This window comes from Tachyglossus aculeatus, chromosome 12 (assembly GCF_015852505.1).
Source record: "Tachyglossus aculeatus isolate mTacAcu1 chromosome 12, mTacAcu1.pri, whole genome shotgun sequence".
Classification (NCBI taxonomy): Eukaryota; Metazoa; Chordata; class Mammalia; order Monotremata; family Tachyglossidae; genus Tachyglossus; species Tachyglossus aculeatus.
The window spans coordinates 43,380,780-43,405,638 of record NC_052077.1 but is presented as its reverse complement, the minus strand read 5'-3'; the positions used below and the strand labels follow the sequence as shown (position 1 = coordinate 43,405,638).

Sequence of the window (24,859 nt, the reverse complement as noted above, 5' to 3'; positions counted from 1 at the left end):
GGGGAGGGAGGTCCAGGCAGGAGGGAGGACTGGAGCCAGGGCTCGACAACAAAAGGTAAGAGTGGAGGATGAGGAGTGGGTAGATATTAATAATAATCAATCAATCAATCGTATTTATTGAGCGCTTACTGTGTGCACAGCACTGGACTAAGCACTTGGGAAGTACAAGTTGGCAACATATAGAGACAGTCCCTGCCCAACAGTGGGCTCACAGTCTAAAATAATAATAATAATAATAATGTTGGTATTTGTTAAGCGCTTACTATGTGCAAAGCACTGTTCTAAGCGCTGGGGTAGATACCAGGTAATTAGGTATTAGGTAATCAAGGTATTAGGCAGAGAAGCAGTGTGACCTGGTGGAAAGAGCCCGGGCTTGGGAGTCGGAGGTCGTGGGTTCTAATCCCGGCTCCGCCACTTCTCAGCTGTGTGACTTTGGGACAAGTCACTTCACTCCTCTGTGCCTGTCACCTCATCTGGAAAATGGGGATTAATTAATGGTGGTATTTGTTGAGCGCTTACTATGTGCAAAGCACTGTTCTAAGCGCTGGGGGGATACAAGGTAATCAGGTTGTCCCACGGGGGGCTCACAGTTTTAATCCCCATTTTACAGATGAGGGAACTGAGGCACAGAGAAGTGAAGTGGCTTGCCCAAGGTCACACAGCTGACAAGTGGTGGAGCCGGAATTTGAACCCATGACCTCTGACTCAAAAGCCCGGGCTCTTTCCACTGAGCCATGATGCTTCTCAAAGACTATGATTAAGACTATGAGCCCCACGAGGGACAACCTGATCACCTTGTAACCTCCCCAGCGCTTAGAACAGTGCTTTGCACATAGTAAGCGCTTAATAAGTGCCTATAAAAAAAAATAACCTGATTACCTTATATCTATCCCAGCGCTTACAACAGTGCTTGGCACATTGTAAGCGCTTAACAAATATCATTGTTATTATTATTACTATGAGAAGTAAAATAATAATAATAATAATGGCATTTATTAAGCGTTTACTATGTGCAAAGCACTGTTCTAAGTGCTGGGGAGGTTACAAGGTGATCAGGTTGTCCCACGGGGGGCTCACGGTCTTAATCCCCATTTTCCAGATGAGGTCACTGAGGCCCAAAGAGGTGAAGTGACTTGCCCAAAGTCACACAGCTGACAATTGGTGGAGCTGGGATTTGAACCCATGACCTCTGACTCCAAAGCCCGGGCTCTTTCCACTGAGCCACGCTGCTTCTCATGCGCAGGCTGGTTTGCAGAGTGGGAGAGGGGCGAAGATAAAAAGGGGGAGAGGGCTAATTGAGCGCTTTTAGTCTGATGGTAAGGAGTAAGCACTTAGTACACTGCTCTGCACACAGTAAGCACTCAATAAATACGATTGAATGAATGAGGAGTAGTAGTCGAGGAAGAAAGTTGCATTCATGGGGTTTGAGGTCCCTTTTACCTGATGTTGCTGATCAGAGAACTGAGGAAATATCTTTCTTCTTCAGACACATTTTTCGGGTGAGTCGGGAAAAATCTGTTATCTTCAGCTACTTCCAAAGTCGCGCTCTTTCCTCGTTTGGATGATTTATACAGCCGGAAGTTCCTGTTCCTGGTATAAACTCCTGCGGACAAGAGTCGGTCAGGTGAGTGTCTTCCACCTGCCCACCCGGGGGGAACTGGGCTGAAACATCCTGGCCTCTTCAATCAATCAATCAATCAATCAATCAATCGTATTTATTGAGCGCTTACTGTGTGCAGAGCACTGGATTAAGTGCTTGGGAAGTACAAGTTGGCAACATATAGGGACAGTCCCTACCCAACAGCGGGCTCACAGTCTAAAAGGGGGAGACGGAGAACAAAACCAAACATACTAACAAAATAAAATAAATAGAATAGATATGTACAAGTAAAATAAATAGAGTAATAAATATGTACAAACATATATACGTATATACAGGTGTTGTGGGAAAGGGAAGGAGGTAAGATGGGGGGGATGGAGAGGGGGACGAGGGGGAGAGGAAGGAAGGGGCTCAGTCTGGGAAGGCCTCCTGGAGGAGGTGAGCGCTCAGTAGGGCCTTGAAGGGAGGAAGAGAGCGAGCTTGGCGGATGGGCAGAGGGATTGGGGGCATTCCAGGCCCGGGGGAGGACGGGGGCCGGGGGTCGATAGTGGGACAGGCGAGAACAAGGTACGGGGAGGAGATTAGCGGCGGAGGAGCGGAGGGTGCGGGCTGGGCTGGAGAAGGACAGAAGGGAGGTGAGGTAGGAGGGGGCCAGGGGATGGATGGCCTGGAAGCCCAGGGGGAGGAGTTTCTGCCTGATGCGCAGATTGATTGGTAGCCATTGGAGGTTTTTGAGGAGGGGAGTAATATGCCCAGAGCGTTTCTGGACAAAGATAATCCGGGCAGCAGCATCAAGTATGGATTGAAGTGGAGAGAGACGCGAGGATGGGAGATCAGAGAGAAGGCAGATGCAGTAGTCCAGATGGGATAGGATGAGAGCTTGAATGAGCAGGGTAGCGGTTGGGATGGAGAGGAAAGGGCGGATCTCGGCAATGTTGCGGAGCTGAGACCGGCAGGTTTTGGTGACGGCTTGGATGTGAGGGGTGAATAAGAGAGCGGAGTCAAGGATGACACCAAGGTTGTGGGCTCGTGAGACGGGAAGGATGGTAGTGCCGTCAACAGAGATGGGAAAGTCAGGGAGAGGGCAGGGTTTGGGAGGGAAGACAAGGAGCTCAGTCTTCAACATGTTGAGCTTTAGGTGGCAGGCAGACATCCAGACGGAGATGTCCTGAAGGCAGGCGGAGATGCGAGCCTGGAGGGAGGGGGAGAGAGCAGGGGCAGAGATGGAGATCAGGGTGTCATCAGCGTAGAGATGATAGTTGAAGCCGTGGGAGCGAATGAGGTCACCGAGGGAGTGCGTGTAGATCGAGAACAGAAGGGGACCAAGCACTGACCCTTGGGGAACCCCCACAGTACGGGGATGGGAGGGGGAGGAGGAGCCTGCAAAAGAGACTGAGAAAGAACGACCGGAGAGATAAGAGGAGAACCAGGAGAGGACGGAGTCTGTGAAGCCAAGGTCAGGTAGCGTGTTGAGGAGAAGGGGGGTGGTCCACATTATTATTAATGCCATCGTTATTATTATTATATTATACGTTGCCATCTTGTACTTCCCAAGCGCTTAGTCCAGTGCTCTGCACACAGTAAGCGCTCAATAAATGCGACTGAATGAATGAATGAATGAATGAATGAATGAATGAATGAACCTCACTCACCCAGGTCAACGAAGAGCTGCTTGCCTCCCGCTTTGCTCTCCACCAGGAAGTGGGCAAGGTCTTTCCCGCCGGGCCCCGAGGACCGTGGTTCCTCCGCCGCAGCCACAACCGCTGTGCTAAGTGCCACCTCGCCGGCTGCAGACGCCCCCGTCCCCCGCCGCGGGCTTCCCGCCGCCGCCCCAGCCCCAACAGACGTGGCCGGGGAGGAAGGGGGCCGCTTCTCCAGGAGCGACAGGGCAGGCCGCAAAGCCGCTTGCACAAAGCGTCCTCGGGAGAAAGAGGTGGCAGGGTTTAATCGATTAATCAATCAATCAATCAATCAATCGTATTTATTGAGCGCTTACTGTGTGCAGAGCACTGGACTAAGCGCTTCGGAAGTCCAAGTTGGGGCTGTACAAGTTGGAAGTTTACAAGGTGGAAGTACAAGTTTAAAAGTCCGTTTGCGGCCCGGCTGAAAACAGACACGTTGCTGGGGGTCGAGGGGCGGGGGGAAAAGTGGAGGGGATGTGACTCAAAAAGGAAACTGGGTGACTTCGGTCTGATTCTAGCGCGGCTCGGTGGGAAAGAGCCCGGGCTTTGGAGTCAGAGGTCATGGGTTCAAATCCCGGCTCCGACATTTGTCAGCTGGGTGACTCTGGGCAAGTCACTTCACTTCTCTGGGCCTCAGTGACCTCATCTGTCAAATGGGGATGAAGACTGTGAGCCCCCCGAGGGACAACCTGATCACCTTGTACGCTCCCCAGCGCTTAGAACAGTGCTTTGCACATAGTAAGCGCTTAATAAATGCCATTATTATTATTATTATTATTAAGTCACTTCACTTCTCTGGGCCTCAGTGCCCTCATCTGTAAAATGGGGAGGAAGACTGTGAGCCCCCTCTGGGACAACCTGATCACCTTGTAACCATCCCAGCGCTTAGAACAGTGCTTTGCACATAGTAAGCACTTAATAAATGCCATTATTATTATTATTATTATTATTAAGTCACTTCACTTCTCTGGGCCTCAGTGACCTCATCTGGAAAATGGGAAGGAAGACTGTGAGCCCCCCGAGGGGCAACCTGATCACCTTGTACGCTCCCCAGCGCTTAGAATGGTGCTTTGCACATAGTAAGCGCTTAATAAATGCCATTATTATTATTATTAAGTCACTTCACTTCTCTGGGCCTCAGTGACCTCATCTGGAAAATGGGGAGGAAGACTGTGAGCCCCCCGTGGGACAACCTGATCACCTTGTAACCTCCCCAGCGCTTAGAACGGTGCTTTGCACAGAGTAAGCGCTTAATAAATGCCATTATTATTATTATTAAGTCACTTCACTTCTCTGGGCCTCAGTGACCTCATCTGTAAAATGGGGATGAAGACTGTGAGCCCCCAGAGGGACAACCTGATCACCTTGTACGCTCTCCAGCGCTTAGAACAGTGCTTTGCACACAGTATTGCCAACCCCGCGCTGGTGGAGGCTGAAAAGGAGGCTAGAAGCGGGTCAGCATGAAGAGAATCAGTGTAGCCTAGTGGATAGCGCGTAGGCCTGGGAATAAAAGGTTCTAACTGCGGCTCTGCCACTTATAATAATGGCATTTATTATAATAATGGTATTTATTAAGCGCTTACTATGTGCAAAGCACCGTTCTAAGCGCTGGAGAGGTTACAAGATGATCAGGTTGTCCCACGGGGGGGCTCCCAGTCTTCATCCCCATTTTCCAGATGAGGTCACTGAGGCACAGAGAAGTGACTTGCCCAAAGTCACCCGGCTGACAAGTGGCAGAGCCGGGATTTGAACCCATGACCTCGGACTCCAAAGCCCGGGCTCTTTCCACTGAGCCACGCTGCTTCTCCGTTCTCACTTGCCTGCTGCTGTCTCCTCCTCCCGTGGCTCACTGGAATAAGCCCGGGCTTTGGAGCCAGAGGTCATGGGTTCAAATCCCGGCTCCGCCAATTGTCAGCTGTGTGACTTTGGGCAAGTCACTTAACTTCTCTGTGCCTCAGTTACCTCATCTGTAAAATGGGGGTTAAGACTGTGAGCCTCACGTGGGACAACCTGATCACCTTGTAACCTCCCCAGCGCTTAGAACAGTGCTTTGCACATAGTAAGTGCTTAATAAATGCTATTATTATTATTATCCCCTCCCCACAGCGCCTGTAAATATCTATTCTATTTATTTTATTTTGTTAGTATGTTTGGTTTTGTTCTCTGTCTCCCCCTTCTAGACTAAGCCACGCAGCTTCTCCATAATAACGATGGTATCTGTTAAGCGCTTACTATGTGCCAAACGCCCTTCCAAGCGCTGGGGTAGACACAAGGTAATCACGTTAGCCCACGTGGGGCTCACAATCTTAATCCCCATTTTACAGATGAAGGAACTGAGGCTCAGAGAAATGAAGTGACTTGCCCAAGGTCACCCAGCAGATAAATCACAGAGCCGGGATTAGAACCCCGGACCTCTGACTCCCAAACCCGGGCTCTTTCCACTAAGCCACGCAGCTTCCCCATAATAACGATGGTATCTGTTAAGCGCTTACTATGTGCCAAGCGCCCTTCTAAGCGCTGGGGTAGACACGAGGTAATCACGTTGGCCCACGTGGGGCTCACAATCTTAATCCCCATTTTACAGATGAAGGAACTGAGGCCCAGAGAAGTGAAGTGACTTCCCCAAGGTCACCCAGCTGACAAGTGGCGGAGCCGGGATTAGAACCCCGGACCTCCGACTCCCAAGCCTGTGCATTTTCCACTAAGCTACCGCAGAATACTTTTAATCGTTATTATTTCAGCACATTACTTTTAATCATTATTATTTCAACACATCTCCTGCCCTGGAGGCATTTACAACCTAGTAGATTCCACGACTGCCTAATAACCACGATACACGTTTGCTCTGTGCAAATCTCTGGGGGCAGTGAAATGAAGCCAAGACAAATCAATCAATCGTATTTATTGAGCGCTTACTGTGTGCAGAGCACTGTACTAAGCGCTTGGGAAGTCCAAGTTGGCAACATATAGAGACAGTCCCTACCCAACAGTGGGCTCACAGTCTAGAAGGGGGAGACAGAGAACAAACCCAAACATATTAACAACATAAAATAAATAGAATAGATACGTACAAGTAAAAGAAATAAATCCACACTGATTTCTCCCTGAGTGTTTAAGTGTACAGGGAAAACTGCGAGACAGCTTGGACTTCCCAGGCGCTTAGTACAGTGCTCTGCACACAGTAAGCGCTCAATAAATACGATTGATTGATTGATTGACAGGGTGGAAGAACATAAAACGAACCCTCCCAGTCCCATCCTGCAGGTTGGAAGCATTTACAGTTTCTGCCTGAGGCCTCTATCCCCGTAAACTTCACCTCCTGAACGAAAGCGTTCATCACCTCCGATAACTGAGTCACCGAATGCTTTCCTTTTAAAAGGGAAGGCCGTTAAGAAATGAAAGTAAAGGGTTTTCATTCATCATCATCATCATCATCAATCGTATTTATTGAGCGCTTACTATGTGCAGAGCACTGTACTAAGTGCTTGGGAAGTACAAATTGGCAACATATAGAGACAGTCCCTACCCAACAGTGGGCTCATGGTCTAAAAGGGGGAGACAGAGAACAAAACCAAACATACTAACAAAATAAAATAAATAGAATAGATATGTACAAATAAAATAGAGTAAAAAAATATGTACAAACATATATACATATATACAGGTGCTGTGGGGAAGGGAAGGAGGTAAGATGGGGGGGATGGAGAGGGGGACGAGGGGGAGAGGAAGGAAGGGGCTCAGTCTGGGAAGGCCTCCTGGAGGAGGTGAGCTCTCAGCTTTCCATCGAGGCCAGAGGCAGCTGTAAGCTTGTTGCGGGCAGGGAATTTGTCTGTTCGTTGTTGTAGTAGACTCTCCCAAGCACTTAGTACAGTGCTCTGCACACAGCGCCCGCTAAATACGACTGACTGACAGCTGGCACAGAATGAGGTCAAAAGGCAGGTAAGTCCAGGCAAGACAATGAGGGACGAAACAGGGGAGTCCGGCCCTGAGGAATACCCCCTAAAATTGCTCTGCCCTCAACCCGGGTCAAAAGGGTGGGTGGACAGTGGGGGGGAGCAAGCCCATCCCCCTTCTAATAATAATAATAATAATAATAATAATAATAAGAATGGCATTTATTAAGCGCTTACTATGTGCAAAGCCCTGTTCTAAGCGCTGGGGAGGTTACAAGGTGCTCAGGATGTCCCATGGGGGGCTCCCAGTCTTCATCCCCTTTTTACAGATGAGGTCACTGAGGCCCAGAGAAGTTAAGTGCCTTGCCCAAAGTCACCCAGCTGACAACTGGCAGAGCCAGGATTTGAACCCAGGACCTCTGACTCCAGAGCCCATGCTCTTTTCCACTGAGCCACGCTGCTTCCCCAAGACCTCTAGACTGTGAGCCCACTGTTGGGTAGGGACCGTCTCTATATGCTGCCAACTTGGACTTCCCAGGCGCTTAGTCCAGTGCTCTGCACACAGTAAGCGCTCAATAAATACGACTGATTGATTGATCTGCCAGCCGATTCCTGGCCCTGCCCATGGAAGCACGCAAACGCATGCAGCCCCTACTTACCCACGTGAATGTTGTCTTTGAAGGCCGCGTCGCGGAGCTGAAATATTAAATGGCGGCTAAACTTCTCAGCGGTGCTGGAATCCAGGTTTAAAACGTCTTCCGCTGAACAGGACACCCCGAACGATTCCTGCAGCGCTTCGGAAACACGCTGGAAAAGGCAAAGGCATTCCAACAGCTCAACGCATCGCGGGTTTCTCCCGGCACGGCAAGTCCGCGGGTCTTGCGGCGGTCGGAGATTTGCCTGTCGATACTGGTTTGCTACTTAACTACAAAGTATTTTAAAAAATTGGTTTACAAACCCCCGATTCTACGCAGTTTAAACCACCCCACTCTTTCCCTCATGGATTTAGACTTTCCCCCTTTTAGACTGTGAGCCCACTGTTGGGTAGGGACTGTCTCTATAGGTTGCCAATTTGTACTTCCCAAGCGCTTAGTACAGTGCTCTGCACATAGTAAGCGCTCAATAAATACGATTGATGATGATGATGATGATGGATTCACTTGATTTCATCCGGCAGCATCCGCTCGAAGCGGGCCGCGCCGAAGAAAAATGACTTGGAGAAAAGCGGACAGGCCAAGGAGGTGCGTACGGTACTTGGTATAATTATGGTTCTTATTAAGAAGCAGCGTGGCTCAGTGGCAAGAGCCCGGGCTTTAGAGTCAGAGGTCGTGGGTTCGAATCCCGGCTCCGCCAATTGTCAGCTGGGTGACTTTGGGCAAGTCACTTCACTTCTCTGGGCCTCAGTGACCTCATCTGGAAAATGGGGATGAAGACTGGGAGCCCCACGTGGGACGATCCAAGCACCTTATATCCTCTCCAGTGCTTTGCACATAGTAAGTCCTTAACAAATGCCTATTATTATTATTATATTATTATTATTATTATTTTAGAGAAGCAGTGTGGCTCAGTGGAAAGAGCGCGGGCTTGGGAGTCAGAGGTCATGGGTTCATCATCAATCATCATCATCATCATCAATCGTATTTATTGAGCACTTACTATGTGCAGAGCACTGTACTAAGCGCTTGGGAAGTACAAATTGGCAACATCTAGAGACAGTCCCTACCCAACAGTGGGCTCACAGTCTAAAAGGGGGAGACAGAGAACAAAACCAAACATACTAACAAAATAAAATAAATAGAATAGATATGTACAAATAAAATAAATAAATAAATAAATAAATAGAGTAATAAATATGTACAAACATATATACATATATACAGGTGCTGTGGGGAAGGGAAGGAGGTATTGAGCGCTTACTGTGTGCAAAGCACTGTACTAAGCGCTTGGGAAGTACAAGTTGGCAACATATAGAGACGGTCCCTACCCAACAGTGGGCTCACAGTCTAAAAGGGGGTTCGAATCCTGCCTCCCCCACATGTCTGCTGTGTGACCTTGGGCAAGTCGCTTCACTTCTCTGTGCCTCAGTTCCCTCATCTGTAAAATGGGGATTAAGACTGTGAGCCCCACGTGGGACAACCTCATCTCCTTGTGTTCCCCCCAGTGCTTAGAACAGTGCTTTGCACATAGTAAGCACTTAACAAATACCAACATTATTATTATTATTAAGCGTTTCCTATGTGCCAAGCCCTAAGCACCGGGGTAGGTACAAGTTAAGAAGCAGCGTGGCTCAATGGAAAGAGCCCGGGCTTTGGAGTCAGAGGTCACGGGTTCAAATCCCGGCTCCGCCAATTGTCAGCTGTGTGACCTTGGGCAAGTCCACTTAGCTTCTCTGTGCCTCAGTTACCTCAACTGCAAAATGGGGTTAAGACTGTGAGCCCCACGTGGGACCGTCTGATTACCTTGTAACCTCCCCAGCGCTTAGAACAGTGCTTTGCACATAGTAAGCGCTTAATAAATGCCATTATTATGATTATTATTAGGTTGGACCGAGTCCCTGTCCCACATGGGGCTCACACTCTTATCCCCATTTTACAGATGAGGGAACTGAGGCACAGTGAAGTGACTTGCCCAAGGTCACACAGCAGACATGTGGCGGAACCCATGATCGGCTCTATCCACTAAGCCACACCGCTGACCGTCTGTAAGGGCGGGATGGGCAGGGAGCAGATCATAGGGACCGTCTCTATATGCTGCCGACTTGTACTTCCCAAGCGCTCAGTACAGTGCTCTGCACACAGTAAGCGCTCAATAAATACGATTGATTGATTGATTGATTGATGGATCACTGGTCGAGGTGGGTCTGGCCCAACTTGGGGACTCATTTTGCTCTTTAGTTTCACCCCCGGCCCGGGCGCTGGGCCCAGCATACACGCTTGCCCTGGGCAGCTGTGATGGACGCTACAGTAAAGCTAACGGGGAAGCAGCACAGGCTTGGGAGTCAGAAGGACCTGGGTTCTAATCCCAGCTCTGCCAATTGCTTTTTTTTTTAAAATAGCATTTATTAAGCGCTTACTACGTGCAAAGCACTGTTCTAAGCGCTGCATAATGGTACTTGTTAAGCACTTACTGTGCGCAAAGCACTGTTCTAAGTGCTTGGGGGATGCAAGGTGATCAGGTTGTCCCACGTGGGGCTCACAGTCTTAATCCTCCTTTGACAGATGAGGCAACTGAGACACAGAGAAGTGAAGTGACTCGCCCAAAGTCACCCAGCTGACAAGTGGCAATTAAGCGCTTAGTACAGTGCTCTGCACACAGTAAGCGCTCTATAAATACGATTGATGAAGAGGTGGAGCCGGGATTAGAACCCATGACCTCTGACTCCCAAGCCCGGGCTCTTTCCACTGAGCCACGATTAATAATAATAATAATGATAGCATTTATTAAGCGCTTACTATGTGCAAAGCACTGTTCTAAGCGCTGGGGAGGTTACAAGGTGATCAGGTTGTCCCATGGCGGGCTCACAGTCTTAATCCCCATTTTACAGATGAGGGAACTGAGGCCCGGTGAAGTGAAGTAACTCGCCCAAAGTCACACAGCTGACAATTGGAGGAGCTGGGATTTGAACCCATGACCTCTGGCTCCAAAGCCCGGGCTCTTTCCACTGAGCCACACTGCTTCTCTAAGCAGATTGCTTGCTGTGTGACCTTAATAATAATAATAATAATGGCATTTATTAAGCGCTTACTATGTGCAAAGCACTGTTCTAAGTGCTGGGGAGGTTACAAGGTGATCAGGTTGTCCCACGGAGGGCTCACAGTCTTAATCCCCATTTTACAGATGAGGGAACTGAGGCCCAGAGAAGTGAAGTGACTTGCCCAAAGTCACCCAGCTGACAATTGGCGGAGCTGGGATTTGAACCCATGACCTCTGGCTCCAAAGCCCGGGCTCTTTCCACTGAGCCACGCTGCTTCTCTAGTGACCTTGGGCAAGTCACTTCACTTCTCTGTGCCTCAGTTTCCTCAGCTGCAAAATGGGGATGTGGGACAGCCCTACGGGACGGTGGCTGTGTCCAACCCTAAATTGTTGTTGTCTCATACCGTCGCGTCGTGTCTGACCCACAGAGACGCCATGGACGCCCCGCTCTCCATCTGCAATGGTTCAGGCAGTAGATCCAGAGAGTTTCAATCAATCAATCAATCAATCAATCGTATTTATTGAGCGCTTACTTTGTGCAGAGCACTGGACTAAGCGCTTGGGAAGTACAAGTTACAAGTACAAGAGTTTCCTTGGTAAAAATCTGGAAGTGGTTTACCACCGCCTCCTTCCGCACAGGAAACTCGAGTTTCTGCCCTCGCCTCTCTCCCATGCCACGGCTGCCCAGCATGGGTGAGTTTTGACTTGTAATAATAATAATAATAATAATAATAATAATAATAATAATAATAATAATAATAATAATAATGTCATTTATTAAGCGCTTACCATGTACAGAGCACTGTAGGATTTGTAGCAGATGGCCTTCCACTCACTAGCCATTGCCCAAGCTAGGAATGGAATGGATATAATAATAATAATAATAATAATAATAATAATAATAATAATAATAATAATGGCATTTATTAAGCATTTACTTTGTGAAAAGCACTGTTCTAAGCGCTGGGGAGGTTACAAGGTGATCAGGGTGTCCCACGGAGGGCTCACGGTCCCCATTTTACAGATGAGGGAACTGAGGCCCAGAGAAGTGAAGTGACTTGCCCAAAGTCACACAGCGGACAAGTGGCGGAGCCGGGAAGCAGCATGGCCTCGGAGACAGAGTCCGGGTTTGGGAGTCAGAAGGACCTGGGTTCTAATCCCGACTCCACTTCTCTGCTGTGTGACCCTGGGCAAGCCACTTCACTTCTCTGGGCCTCAAGCTACCTCATCTGTAAAATGGGGTTGAAGACTGTGAGCCCCAGGGACTGTGTCCAACCTGATTAGTTTGTATCTACCCCAGCGCTTAGGACAGTGCTTGATATGTGGTAAGTGCTTAACAAATACCATTATTATTATTATTATTGTTATTATTATTATCATTATTATTATTATTATTATTATTATTATTTTCTCCCTTGTGCAGAGGAAGAGACTGAGACCCACAGAGGTTAAGTGACTTGCCCAGGTCACCCAACAAGACACTGCCAGAACTGAAACTCGAACCCAAGTCTCCGACTCCCAGCCCCAAAGTCTCCTGAGTCAAATAGGCCAGGTGGCGTCTAAAAATGCATGTTGTTTTTTGTTTTTTTTTTAATCCGAGGTCATTTTCTTTGGCCAGGGATTAATCACTCAGGCCTTGCAGTTTGGTCCCCAGCGAACGTGAAAGCAGTCACTCAATCAATCAGTTTACTGTAGGTGGGGCATTGTACTGAGTGCTTGGAATAATAATAATAATAATGATAGCATTTATCAATCAATCAATCGTATTTATTGAGCCCTTACTGTGTGCAGAGCACTGTACTAAGCGCTTGGGAAGTACAAGTCGGCAACACGTAGAGACGGTCCCTACCCAACAGCGGGCTCACAGTCTAGAAGGGGTATTCATTAAGCGCTTACTGTGTGCTGCCCTACTCCCTTCCCCACCCTACAGTACTTGTGTATATTTGTATATATTTATTACTCGATTTATTTATTTATTTATTTTACTTGTACATATCTATTCTATTTATTTTATTTTGTTAGTATGTTTGGTTTTGTTCTCTGTCTTCCCCCTTTTAGACTGTGAGCCCACTGTTGGGCAGGGACTGTCTCTATGTGTTGCCAATTTGTACTTCCCAAGCGCTTAGTACAGTGCTCTGCACACAGTAAGCGCTCAATAAATACGATTGATGATGATGATGATGATGATGCAAAGCACCGTTCTAAGCGCTGGGGAGGTTACAAGGTGATCAGGTTGTCCCACAGGGGGGCTCCCAGTCTTCACCCCCATTTTCCAGATGAGGGAACTGAGGCCCAGAGAAGTGAAGTGACTTGCCCAAAGCCACACAGCTGACGACTGGCGGAGCCGGGATTCGAACCCATGACCTCGGACTCCAAAGCCCGGGCTCCTGCCACTGAGCCACGCTGCTTCTATAGTCGAGACAGGCGGAATATTGGAAACTCTCCAGGTGCGACCCTGAGAGGAGAACCCTAAATTCACCTGTACCTATCCCAGCGCTTAAAATGGTGTTTGACACAAACTAAGCGTGTAACAAATAACAAAAGAAAAAAAACGGGGCAAAGCCCATTGGGGAGGGACTGGGAATTCCAAACTCAGCAACCTCTGCACACAGTAAGCGCTCAATAAATACGATTGAATGAATGAATGAATGAATGAACCTGGGGAATGTGTCTGTTATACTGTTCTATTCGTTCATCCAATCATTTGCTGAGCGCTTACTGTGCGCAGAGCACTGTACTAAGCACTTGGGAGAGTACAATAGAAAAATAAAACAGACACAGTCCCTGCCCACAGTGAGCGTACAGTCTAGAGGGGGAGACGGGCATTAATAGAAATGAATGACAGATATTCATTCATTCAATCGTACTTATTGAGCGCTTACTGTGTGCAGAGCACTGTACTAAGCGCTTGGGAAGTACAATTTATGGACATATGTATATGTGTGTGTCCATATATGTCCCTATATGTCCATAAATTGTATGTATGTGTATATATATTGTATATATATATATATATATATATACACACACACATACATACAATTTATGGACATATATGGATATATGTCCACAAATTGTATGTATGTATATATGTGCATGTATATATATGTGTGTGTATATATATATATAGATATATATATATATCTATATATATATATACACACATAGTATATTGTATATATATATACATACATACAATTTATGGACATATATGGATATATATACATCCATATATGTCCATAAATTGCATATATATACATATATAATAATAATAATGATAATGGCATTTGTTAAGCGCTTACTATGTGCAACGCACTGTTCTAAGCGCTGGGGGGGATACAACGTGATCAGGCTGTCCCAGTAAGCGCTCAATAAATACGATTGATGATGATGTGGGGCTCACAGTCAATCCCCATTTTACAGCTGAGGTAACTGAAGCTCAGAGAAGTGAAGCGACTTGCCCAAGGTCACACAGCAGACATGCGGCGGAGCCGGGATGCGAACCCATGACCTCTGACTCCAAAGCCCGTGCTCTTTCCACTGAGCCACGCTGCTTCTCTATGTGTATATAGATAGATAGATAGATAGATATACATATAGATAGATAGACAGATAGATAGATATACATATAGATAGATAAATAGATGATAGATAGATAGACAGATATAGATATGGACATAAGTGCTTACTATAGTGCTTAGTATAGTGCTCTGCACACAGCAATCCTCAATAAATATGACTGTAATAAATTTTAGACTGTGAGCCCACTGTTGGGCAGGGACTGTCTCTATATGTTGCCAATCTGTACTTCCCAAGCGCTCAGTCCAGTGCTCTGCACACAGTAAGCGCTCAATAAATACGATTGACAACGACAGACTGACTGACAGCCCGGCGAGGAGCTAAGCGGGGAGGTCCCCCTCCATTCTGTAACGACATGGCTTCCTCTCTGATAGGAAAATATTTCTAGCACAGCTGAAGAACGGCACCCTGATCACCGTTCTCTCACTCCGGATAAGGAGGAAGCGGGGCGGCACCGGACGGTTGAGACGATTCCGCGCGAGGCCCGCTATCGCCCGCGCCCTCCGAGGCAGCCGCTCCGGCCCGGCCCACGCCAGCTCTGTGGGTATCATCATCAATCGTATTTATTGAGCGCTTACTGTGTGCAGAGCACTGTACTAAGCGCTTGGGAAGTACAAACTGGCAACATATAACGGTCCAGGGGTTGGAATGGCCTTTTCGGCCACCGAGCCCCGCAGATAGAGCTTGCTGCCTGAGGGCTTAGAGATGGCCGAGAGGGAGGCCAGGGGGGTGAGATGGCCCATTTTGGGCACTGCAGGGGAGTTGGGGGTGGAGAGGGGGGAATCGACGTGTTGGATAGTCTGTGCTACATCACTGGGGGAAGAGTCAGGGGTGTTGGGTGGTCCTGGATTGGTCACTGCAGGGGCAGTGAGCGATGGAGACGGGAGAATCGGTAGGTTGGGCGGTCCACCTCTAATCCTGAGGGTGGGCGTCCAGGGTGGCGGTCGGCACCTGCGTCCTCCAGCCATCCCGCTGCCCCTGTCGAGGTCATCCTCTTGGTATTTATTGAACGCCTATTTATTGCTCCTAGTGGGTCCTGAACTCAGCACCCGACAGTTAGCCGGTCCAGTGCTCTGCACACAGAGCTTGCCCAGTCAGATGTTCTGCCCAGGGTGGGCACTGGGTATAGCGCTCTGCAGTAATACTAATAACAACGATGGTATTTGTTATTTGCCCTCCCTCTGCCCCTCCGCCAAGCTAGCTCTCTTCCTCCCTTCAAGGCCCTGCTGAGAGCTCACCTCCTCCAGGAGGCCTTCCCAGACTGAGCCCCTTCCTTCCTCTCCCCCTCGTCCCCCTCTCCATCCCCCCATCTTACCTCCTTCCCTTCCCCACAGCACCTGTATATATGTATATATGGTTGTACATATTTATTACTCTATTTATTTATTTATTTATTTTACTTGTACATTTCTATCCTATTTATTTTATTTTGTTGGTACGTTTGGTTCTGTTCTCTGTCTCCCCCTTTTAGACTGTGAGCCCACTGTTGGGTAGGGACTGTCTCTATGTGTTGCCAATTTGTACTTCCCAAGCGCTTAGTACAGTGCTCTGCACATAGTAAGCGCTCAGTAAATACGATTGATTGATTGATTGATTGATTGATTTGTTATCAGACGGGAACTAAGGACCAAATCGCCAGTGATGAGAGCACCCCGGAGGAAAGTCGGCTTCTTCTCACTGCAATCCCTCTGACTGCATTCGGGTCTGCAAAATGCGGCAGGGTGGTGGGAGGCCTTCGGATTGAAGCTGCCCAAAAAACGGGGACCAAACTTCGCGCTCTTCCGTCAACGCCTCCGCTCCCAGCCCCCCGGCCCAGCCTCGGACAGCTCAGGACCATGGTGGGCCCACAGTGGGAACCAGACTCTCCAGGGTTTAGGCGGTGAGATCTCCGGAAGGTCTTCCCAAATTAAAAATTCATTCATTCATTCAATCGTATTTATTGAGCGCTTACTGTGTGCAGAGCACTGGACTGAGCGCTTGGGAAGTTCTTGTTCTCAAGAACTTGTTCTCCCAAGCGCTGAGTACAGTACAGTACGTGCAGAAATGCCTAATAAATAAATTACTACCGCTTGATTGCTTGTTGGTAATGATGATGAAGTTTGGCAGGAACTCATCTCCGATAGTCATCCGCCTTGGCATCGCACAAAAACCCCTCACAATCTATTTTAAAGCAGTCAATCACCTACCCTATTTATTTATTTATTTTACTTGTACCTATCTGTTCTATTTATTTTATTTTGTGAGTCTGGTTTTGTTCTCTGTCTCCCCCTTCTAGACTGTGAGCCCACTGTTGGGTAGGGACTGTCTCTATATGATGCCAGCTTGTACTTTCCAAGCGCTTAGTACAGTGCTCTGCACACAGTCAGCACTCAATAAATATGATTGATTGATTGATTGATTGATTGATTGAAGTACAAGTCGGCAACATATAGGGACGGCCCCTACCCAACAGTGGGCTCCCAGTCTAGAAGGGGGAGACGGAGAACAGAACCAAACATATTAACAAAATAAAACAAGTAGAACAAATATGTACGAGTAAAATAAAGAACTAAATAGACTCCCAAGCCCGTGTCTATCCCCTACTCCGCAAGTCAGCATGGCTCAGTGGAAAGAGCCCGCGCTTTGGAGTCGGAGTTCATGGGTTCGAATCCCGGCTCCGCCGCTTGTCAGCTGTGTGACCCTGGGCAAGTCACTCCACTTCTCTGGGCCTCAGCCACCTCAACTGGAAAACGGGGATGAAGTCTGTGAGCCCCATGTGGGACAACCCGATCACCTCGTATTCCCCCTCCAGCGCCTAGAACAGTGCTTTGCACAAAGTAAGCGCTTAATAAATGCCATTATTATTATTATTATTAAGTGGCAACAATTATTAAGAGGCAAAAATGGCCTCTTCAGGAGAATTTAAAGAAAGGCGTCAAACGCTCTCTTTAGGAAGCAGTTGGGGTTCCGCCTCCTCCCCTCGGGGGTCAAGAGGGGTGGACTTGTCTTGGAACAGGCAAAAGATGGGCAGCTTTGCCATAAGGTTGTAAGTACTTATGTAAGTAAGTACATAACAAATACCATTAAAAATGTTCAGACTGGGAAGTATAGTGAAGTCAGAATCTGTTTTAAGCATGCGCTTAGCTTTGCTTAAACTCAAAATTTCCACATATCACCCTCGGATTTGAAAATCAGAAGTGATCTCAACCAGAAACCACCTTCAGGTCCAACCTTATCTTGCTCCTGAGAACTTGAATTTGCACTTGGATCTGTACCCAAGAAGCAGCGTGGTTCAGTGGAAAAGAGCCCGGGCTTTGGAGTCAGAGGTCATGGGTTCAAATCCCGGGTCCATCAATTGTCAGCTGTGTGACTTTGGGCAAGTCACTTCACTTCTCTGAGCCTCAGTTACCTCCTCTGTAAAATGGGGATGAAGACGGTGAGCCCCCCGTGGGACAACCTGATCACCTTGTAACCTCCCCAGCATCATCATCATCATCAGTCGTATTTATTGAGCGCTTACTGTGTGCAGAGCACTGGACTAAGCGCTTGGGAAGTCCAAGTTGGCAACATATAGAGACAGTCCCTACCCAATAGTGGGCTCACAGTCTAAAAGGGGGAGACAGAGACAGAGCCGTTATTATTATTATTATTATTATTATTATAAGGGCGCAGGCGGGCCGATTCGGAGAGCCTCACAAGGTGGAGGCTTGGGAAAATGGCAGTCGCCTCATCTTCAGGAGGAGGCTTCCGTTTTGAGGCGACAAAATGGTCCCATTTTGCCCCCGTTGGGGTTTAAGGGTTAGGGGGGTTGCCCTAGCAAAGGATTGCTCCCAATCTCTCAAGTGTCCGAGGCAATGAGGGCAGCGAGAGTCCAAGGAAAGCCTCAGTGGGCCTCCCCCGGCCCGTACCTCAGCGTTAGGCCTCTTAATAATAATAATAATAATGTTGGCATTTGTTAAGCGCTCACTATGTGCAAAGCACTGTTCTAAGCGCTGGGGGGGGGGATACAAAGCGATCAGGTTGTCCCATGTGGGGTTCACAGTCTTAATCCCCATTTTACAGATGAGGTAACTGAGGCTCGGGGAAGTTAAGTGACTTGCCCAAGGTCACACAGCAGACATGTGGTGGGGTCGGGATTCGAACCCATGACCTCTGACTCCAAAGCCCGGGCTCTTTCCACTGAGCCACGCTGCTTCTCCCCATCCCCATGGCCAACCCTCCTCAGATGCAGCAAAATGGGCAGAACGGGGGGAGTAGCGTGGCCTAGCGCGCAGAGCCCATCTCTGCCACGTGCTTGCTCTGTGTGACCTCGGGCAAGTCGCTTCACCTCTCTGTGCCTCAGTTTCCTCAACTGTAAAAGAGGGGTTCGGTACTTAGACTGTGAATCCTATGTGGGACCGGACCATATCCAACCTGAGTACCTCGTATCTTCCCTAGCGACTAGAACAATGCTTGAAACATAGTAAGCGCTTCACAGATACCATTTTGTGGCTCAGTGGAAAGAGCCCGAGCTTGGGAAGTCAGAGGTCATGGGTTCTAATCCCGGCTCCGCCGCTTGTCAGCTGTGTGACTTTGGGCAAGTCACTTCGCTTCTCTGAGCCTCAGTTACCTCATCTGTAACATGGGGATTAAGACTGTGGGCCCCACATGGGACAACCTGATCACCCTGTATCCTCCCCGGCGCTTAGAACAGTGCTTTGCACATTATTTTACTTGTACATATTTACTATTCTATTTATTCTGCTAATGATGTGCATTTAGCTTTAATTCTATTTATTCCGACGACTTGACACCTGTCCAAATGTTTTGTTTTGTTGTCTCCCCCTTCTAGAGCCCGTTGTTGGGTAGGCACCATCTCTATATGTTGCCAACCCAAGCGCTTAGTACAGTGCTCTGCACACAGTAAGCGCTCAGTAAATACGATTGAATGAATGAATGAACAAATACCAAAATTATTATTATTTTAAAAAAATAAAAAATGACAGCCATTTCACCTCCTGCCCTCTCCAGGAGCTGCTGGCGGGAGGCAGAGGAAGAGAAGAGCAGGGACCTGGAGAGAATCCCGAGCGGGATGAGAAGCAGGAGGAAGATCATGATTCGAGTCTTACCTCTATGAGCTGGGCCACCATCTTCTGCCCATCTTTTCCCGGATTGGCCGCTTTATCGAACTCCAGGTCAAAGTAGAGTTTGCACACGGTGTTCTCGGGAATAACCTCATAGCAGTGCATGAGAGATTTCTGATTTTTCCTAAGAAAAATCAAACAAAAAAAAAATCAAACAAAAATTCCAAGATGGAATCGTGGTGGTCAAATAGCCACACGAGACCGTATTAAGTGTATGATTCTAAAACAACAATACGATCAAGGTAAGTCAGATTTTCAAATGCGTAGGAGGCTTATAGGGAGGAGATTTTATAGAAAACAAGCAAATAACTACGGCCCTGTCTGAATGCACTGTAACGTGTATCTCTCTCTCCATATACACAGACACATATATAAACAGATATATATATATATATATATACATTTTTTAATGGCATTTATTAAGCGCTTACTATGTGCAGAGCACTGTTCTAAGCGCTGGGGGGGATACAAGGTGATCAAGTTGTCCCACGTTGGGGCTCACAGTCCTAATCCCCATTTTACAGATGAGGTAACTGAGGCTCAGAGAAGTGACTTGCCCAAGGTCACACAGCACACATGTGGCAGAGCCAGGATTCGAACCCATGACCTCTGACTCCAAAGCCCGTGCTCTTTCCGCTGAGCCACCCCGCTTCTCTAATATATGATGATGATGGCATTTGTTAAGCGCTTACTATGTGCAAAGCACTGTTCTAAGTGCTGGGGGAGGTTACAAGGTGATCAAGTTGTCCCACAGGGGGCTCACAGTTTTAATCCTCATTTCACAGATGAGGTAACTGAGGCACAGAGAAGTGAAGTGACTTGCCCAAAGTCACACAGCTGACAGTTGGCGGAGCCGGGATTTGAACCCATGATCTCTGACTCCAAAGCCCGTGCTCTTTCCACTGAGCCACGCTGCTTCTCCGGTGCATATATGTGCACGGATAAACAAAATTATATATACATATATCTATATACATACAATTTTATGATTTTCTGTGTACCTAAATGTATCTCGATAGCTTGATAGATGTCTTCTTCAAATATGGACAACTGTTTAGAGACTTTGAAAAGATTCACGGAGCCCGTTGTTGAGTAGGGACCGTCTTTATATGTTGCCAACTTGGACTTCCCAAGCGCTTAGTACAGTGCTCTGCACACAGTAAGCGCTCAATAAATACGATTGAATGAATGAATGAATTCACTGAGTGATAGAGCCACGGAATTTTTTTTGGACCACTCACTGACTAAAACATTTGTTTTATTTTGATGCCACTATGCGATAACAGTGGGCTACCTAATGGGACCAAAACATCTGCTCAAATATGTGCATGTGTAAACAAAATTATATATATATCTATATATATATATATATATATATATGTGTGTGTCTATATAAATACAATTTTATGATTTTCTGTGTACCTAAATGTATCTCGACAGCTTGACAGATGCCTTCTTCAAATACAGACAACTATTGAGAGATTTTGAAAAGATTCACTGAATGATAGAGTCACGGAATTTTTTTGGACCACTCACTGACTAAAACATTTGTTTTATTTTGATGCCACTATGAGATAACAGTGGGCTACCTAATGGGACCAAAACGTCTGCTCAAATATGTGCATGTATAAACAAAATTATATATATATGTGTGTCTATATAAATACAATTTTATGATTTTCTGTGTACCTAAATGTATCTCGACAGCTTGACAGATGCCTTCTTCAAATACAGACAACTATTTAGAGATTTTGAAAAGATTCACTGAATGATAGAGGCACGGAATTTTTTTTTGACCACTCACTGACTTTATTTTGATGCCACTATGCGATAACAGTGGGCTACCTAATGGGACCAAAACGTCTGCTCAAATATGTGCATGTATAAACAAAATTATATATATGTGTGTGTCTATATAAATACAATTTTATGATTTTCTGTGTACCTAAATGTATCTCGACAGCTTGACAGATGCCTTCTTCAAATACAGACAACTATTTAGAGATTTTGAAAAGATTCACTGAATGATAGAGGCACGGAATTTTTTTTTGGACCACTCACTGACTAAAACATTTGTTTTACTTTGATGCCACTATGCGATAACAGTGGGCTACCTAATGGGACCAAAACGTCTGCTCAAATATGTGCATGTATAAACAAAATTATATATATATATATATATGTGTCTATATAAATACAATTTTATGATTTTCTGTGTACCTAAATGTATCTCGACAGCTTGACAGATGCCTTCTTCAAATACAGACAACTATTTAGAGATTTTGAAAAGATTCACTGAATGATAGAGTCACGGAATTTTTTTTTGACCACTCACTGACTTTATTTTGATGCCACTATGCGATAACAGTGGGCTACCTAATGGGACCAAAACGTCTGCTCAAATATGTGCATGTATAAACAAAATTATATATATGTGTGTGTCTATATAAATACAATTTTATGATTTTCTGTGTACCTAAATGTATCTCGACAGCTTGACAGATGCCTTCTTCAAATACAGACAACTATTTAGAGATTTTGAAAAGATTCACTGAATGATAAGAGTCACGGAATTTTTTTTTGACCACTCACTGACTAAAACATTTGTTTTATTTTGATGCCACTATGCGATAACAGTGGGCTACCTAATGGGACCAAAACGTCTGCTCAAATATGTGCATGTATAAACAAAATTACATATATTTATGTGTCTATATAAATACAATTTTATGATTTTCTGTGTACCTAAATGTATCTCAATAGCTTGATAGATGCCTTCTTCAAATACAGACAACTATTTAGAGATTTTGAAAAGATTCACTGAATGATAGAGTCATGGGATTTTTTTTGGACCACTCACCGACTAAAACATTTGTTTTATTTTGATGCCACTATGCGATAACAGTGGGCTACCTAATGGGACCAAAACGTCTGCTCAAATATGTGCATGTATAAACAAAATTATATATATACGTGTGTCTATATAAATACAATTTTATGATTTTCTGTGTACCTAAATGTATCTCGACAGCTTGACAGATGCCTTCTTCAAATACAGACAACTATTTAGAGATTTTGAAAAGATTCACTGAATGATAGAGTCACGGAATTTTTTTTTGACCACTCACTGACTAAAACATTTGTTTTATTTTGATGCCACTATGCGATAACAGTGGGCTATTTAATGGGACCAAAACGTCTGCTCCCTCATCGTGAGGCGGTAGCCAATACCAACTCCCTTCAGGATCAGTCGCCTTCTCTAACATCCATTTCAGAAACAGAGGAGCTCCTCGGATTTCCCTTCGGACAAGGGCATCCTCTTCGCTCCTCAGGTTTCGCTCCTCAAGCTCAGTGAGTACAACGCTCTGCTCTGCACATGGTAAGCGCTCAATAAATACGATTGATTGATTGATTGATTGATTGACGCCGCCTCATTCGGCCTGGGAAAATGGCCCTCGGGAGAATTAGGGTCCACGCAAGAGCCACACCTTGAGTCTGTGGGGGGTCACTTCTGCCTGCATGCCCTTCCTTCCCCCCGCAGAGTTTTAGGGGCCCCCAACATCAATCAATCAATCAATCAATCAATCGTATTTATTGAGCGCTTACTATGTGCAGAGCACTGTACTAAGCGCTTGGGAAGTACAAATTGGCAACACATAGAGACAGTCCCTACCCAACAGTGGGCTCACAGTCTAAATGGGGGAGACAGAGAACAGAACCAAACATACCAACAAAATAAAATAAATAGGATAGAAATGTACAAGTAAAATAAATAAATAAATAAATAGAGTAATACATATGTACAACCATATATACATATATACAGGTGCTGTGGGGAAGGGAAGGAGGTAAGATGGGGGGATGGAGAGGGGGAATCAGAGTACGGCATTCAGGCCAGTGCCACCCATTGTTGGACTGTACTCTCCCAAGCGCTCAGTACAGTGCTCTGCCCACAGCAAACGCTCAAAAAATACTACTGACCGACTTTCCCACAGTCCTTACCGGGCCTTGTAGTAATGCCAGAGCTCAGAGTACGTTGTCACCAGGTAAATCCGGTGTCCGTCACCTAGGTTGTCTTCAAGAGCGAACACGTGGACGGCCTTGGCGGAGGCAAAAATAGCGTTCCAAATTGTGCATAAAACTTCAAATCCCATTTTCCCAAGTCCCCAAAAACTACTTTCCAGCTACGTGCTACCTCTGTTGGCCCTTTTATTGGTAACTGCTCCCACAGAATGGCCGACTTGATCGATAGAAAACTGAATTATAGGTAGTGCTCCTAATCTCCAGCTACGTGCTACTTTTGTTGGCCCTTTTATGGGTGACTGCTCCCACAGAATGGCTGACTTGATCGATAGAAAACTGAATTATAGGTAGTGCTCCTAATCTCCAGCTACGTGCTACCTCTGTTGGCCCTTTTATTGGTAACTGCTCCCACAGAATGGCCGACTTGATCGATAGAAAACTGAATTATAGGTAGTGCTCCTAATCTCCAGCTACGTGCTACTTTTGTTGGCCCTTTTATGGGTGACTGCTCCCACAGAATGGCTGACTTGATCGATAGAAAACTGAATTATAGGTAGTGCTCCTAATCTCCAGCTACGTGCTACCTCTGTTGGCCCTTTTATTGGTAACTGCTCCCACAGAATGGCCGACTTGATCGATAGAAAACTGAATTATAAGTAGTGCTCCTAAAAGGGAGAAAATCAGCATCTCAGGCACTGCACCTCCCTGGCTTCTCTGATTCCAGCTCCCCAATTACGGGACCTTCTCTAGACCTCCTGCTTGGCACATAGTAAGCGCTTAATAAATACCATTGGAAAAAAATTGTGCGCAGGGTGCATGTCTACCAACTCTCAGAGGGCATGGGTTCGAATCCCAGCTCTGCCAATTGTCAGCTGTGTGACTTTGGGCAAGTCACTTCACTTCTGTGCCTCAGTTACCTCATCTGTCAAGTGGGGATTAAGACTCTGAGCCCCACGTGGGACAACCGGATCGCCTTGTAACCTCCCCTTACTTCCCAAGCGCTTAATACAGTGCTCTGCACACAGTAAGCGCTCAATAAATACGATTGAATGAATGAATGAATGAAATAAGATTGACTGAATCCCCCTCCTTCCTCTCCCCCTCAACCTCCTTCCCCTCCCCACAGCACCTGTATATATGTATATATGTTTGTATGTATTTATTATTCTATTTATTTTATTTGTACATATTTATTCTATTTATTTTATTTTGTTAATATGTTCTGTCTTGTTATCTGTTTCCCCCCTTCTAGACTGTGAGCCCGTTGTTGGGTAGAGACCGTCTCTA

At 46.4% G+C, this 24,859-nt stretch overlaps 1 protein-coding gene across 1 annotated transcript in view; it reads right to left on the bottom strand.

Moving 5' to 3' along the window:
- Positions 1–24,859, bottom strand: part of PRIMPOL (primase and DNA directed polymerase) — a 51,194-nt gene that overhangs the window by 9,808 nt on the left and 16,527 nt on the right. The window contains exons 5-9 of the mRNA XM_038755297.1: positions 23,552–23,649; positions 19,535–19,673; positions 7,835–7,982; positions 3,253–3,519; positions 1,441–1,603 (exon numbers count right to left, since the gene is read on the bottom strand). Of these exons, the coding sequence (XP_038611225.1) occupies positions 1,441–1,603; positions 3,253–3,519; positions 7,835–7,982; positions 19,535–19,673; positions 23,552–23,649 (815 nt within the window). The remainder of the gene's footprint in view (positions 1–1,440; positions 1,604–3,252; positions 3,520–7,834; positions 7,983–19,534; positions 19,674–23,551; positions 23,650–24,859) is intronic.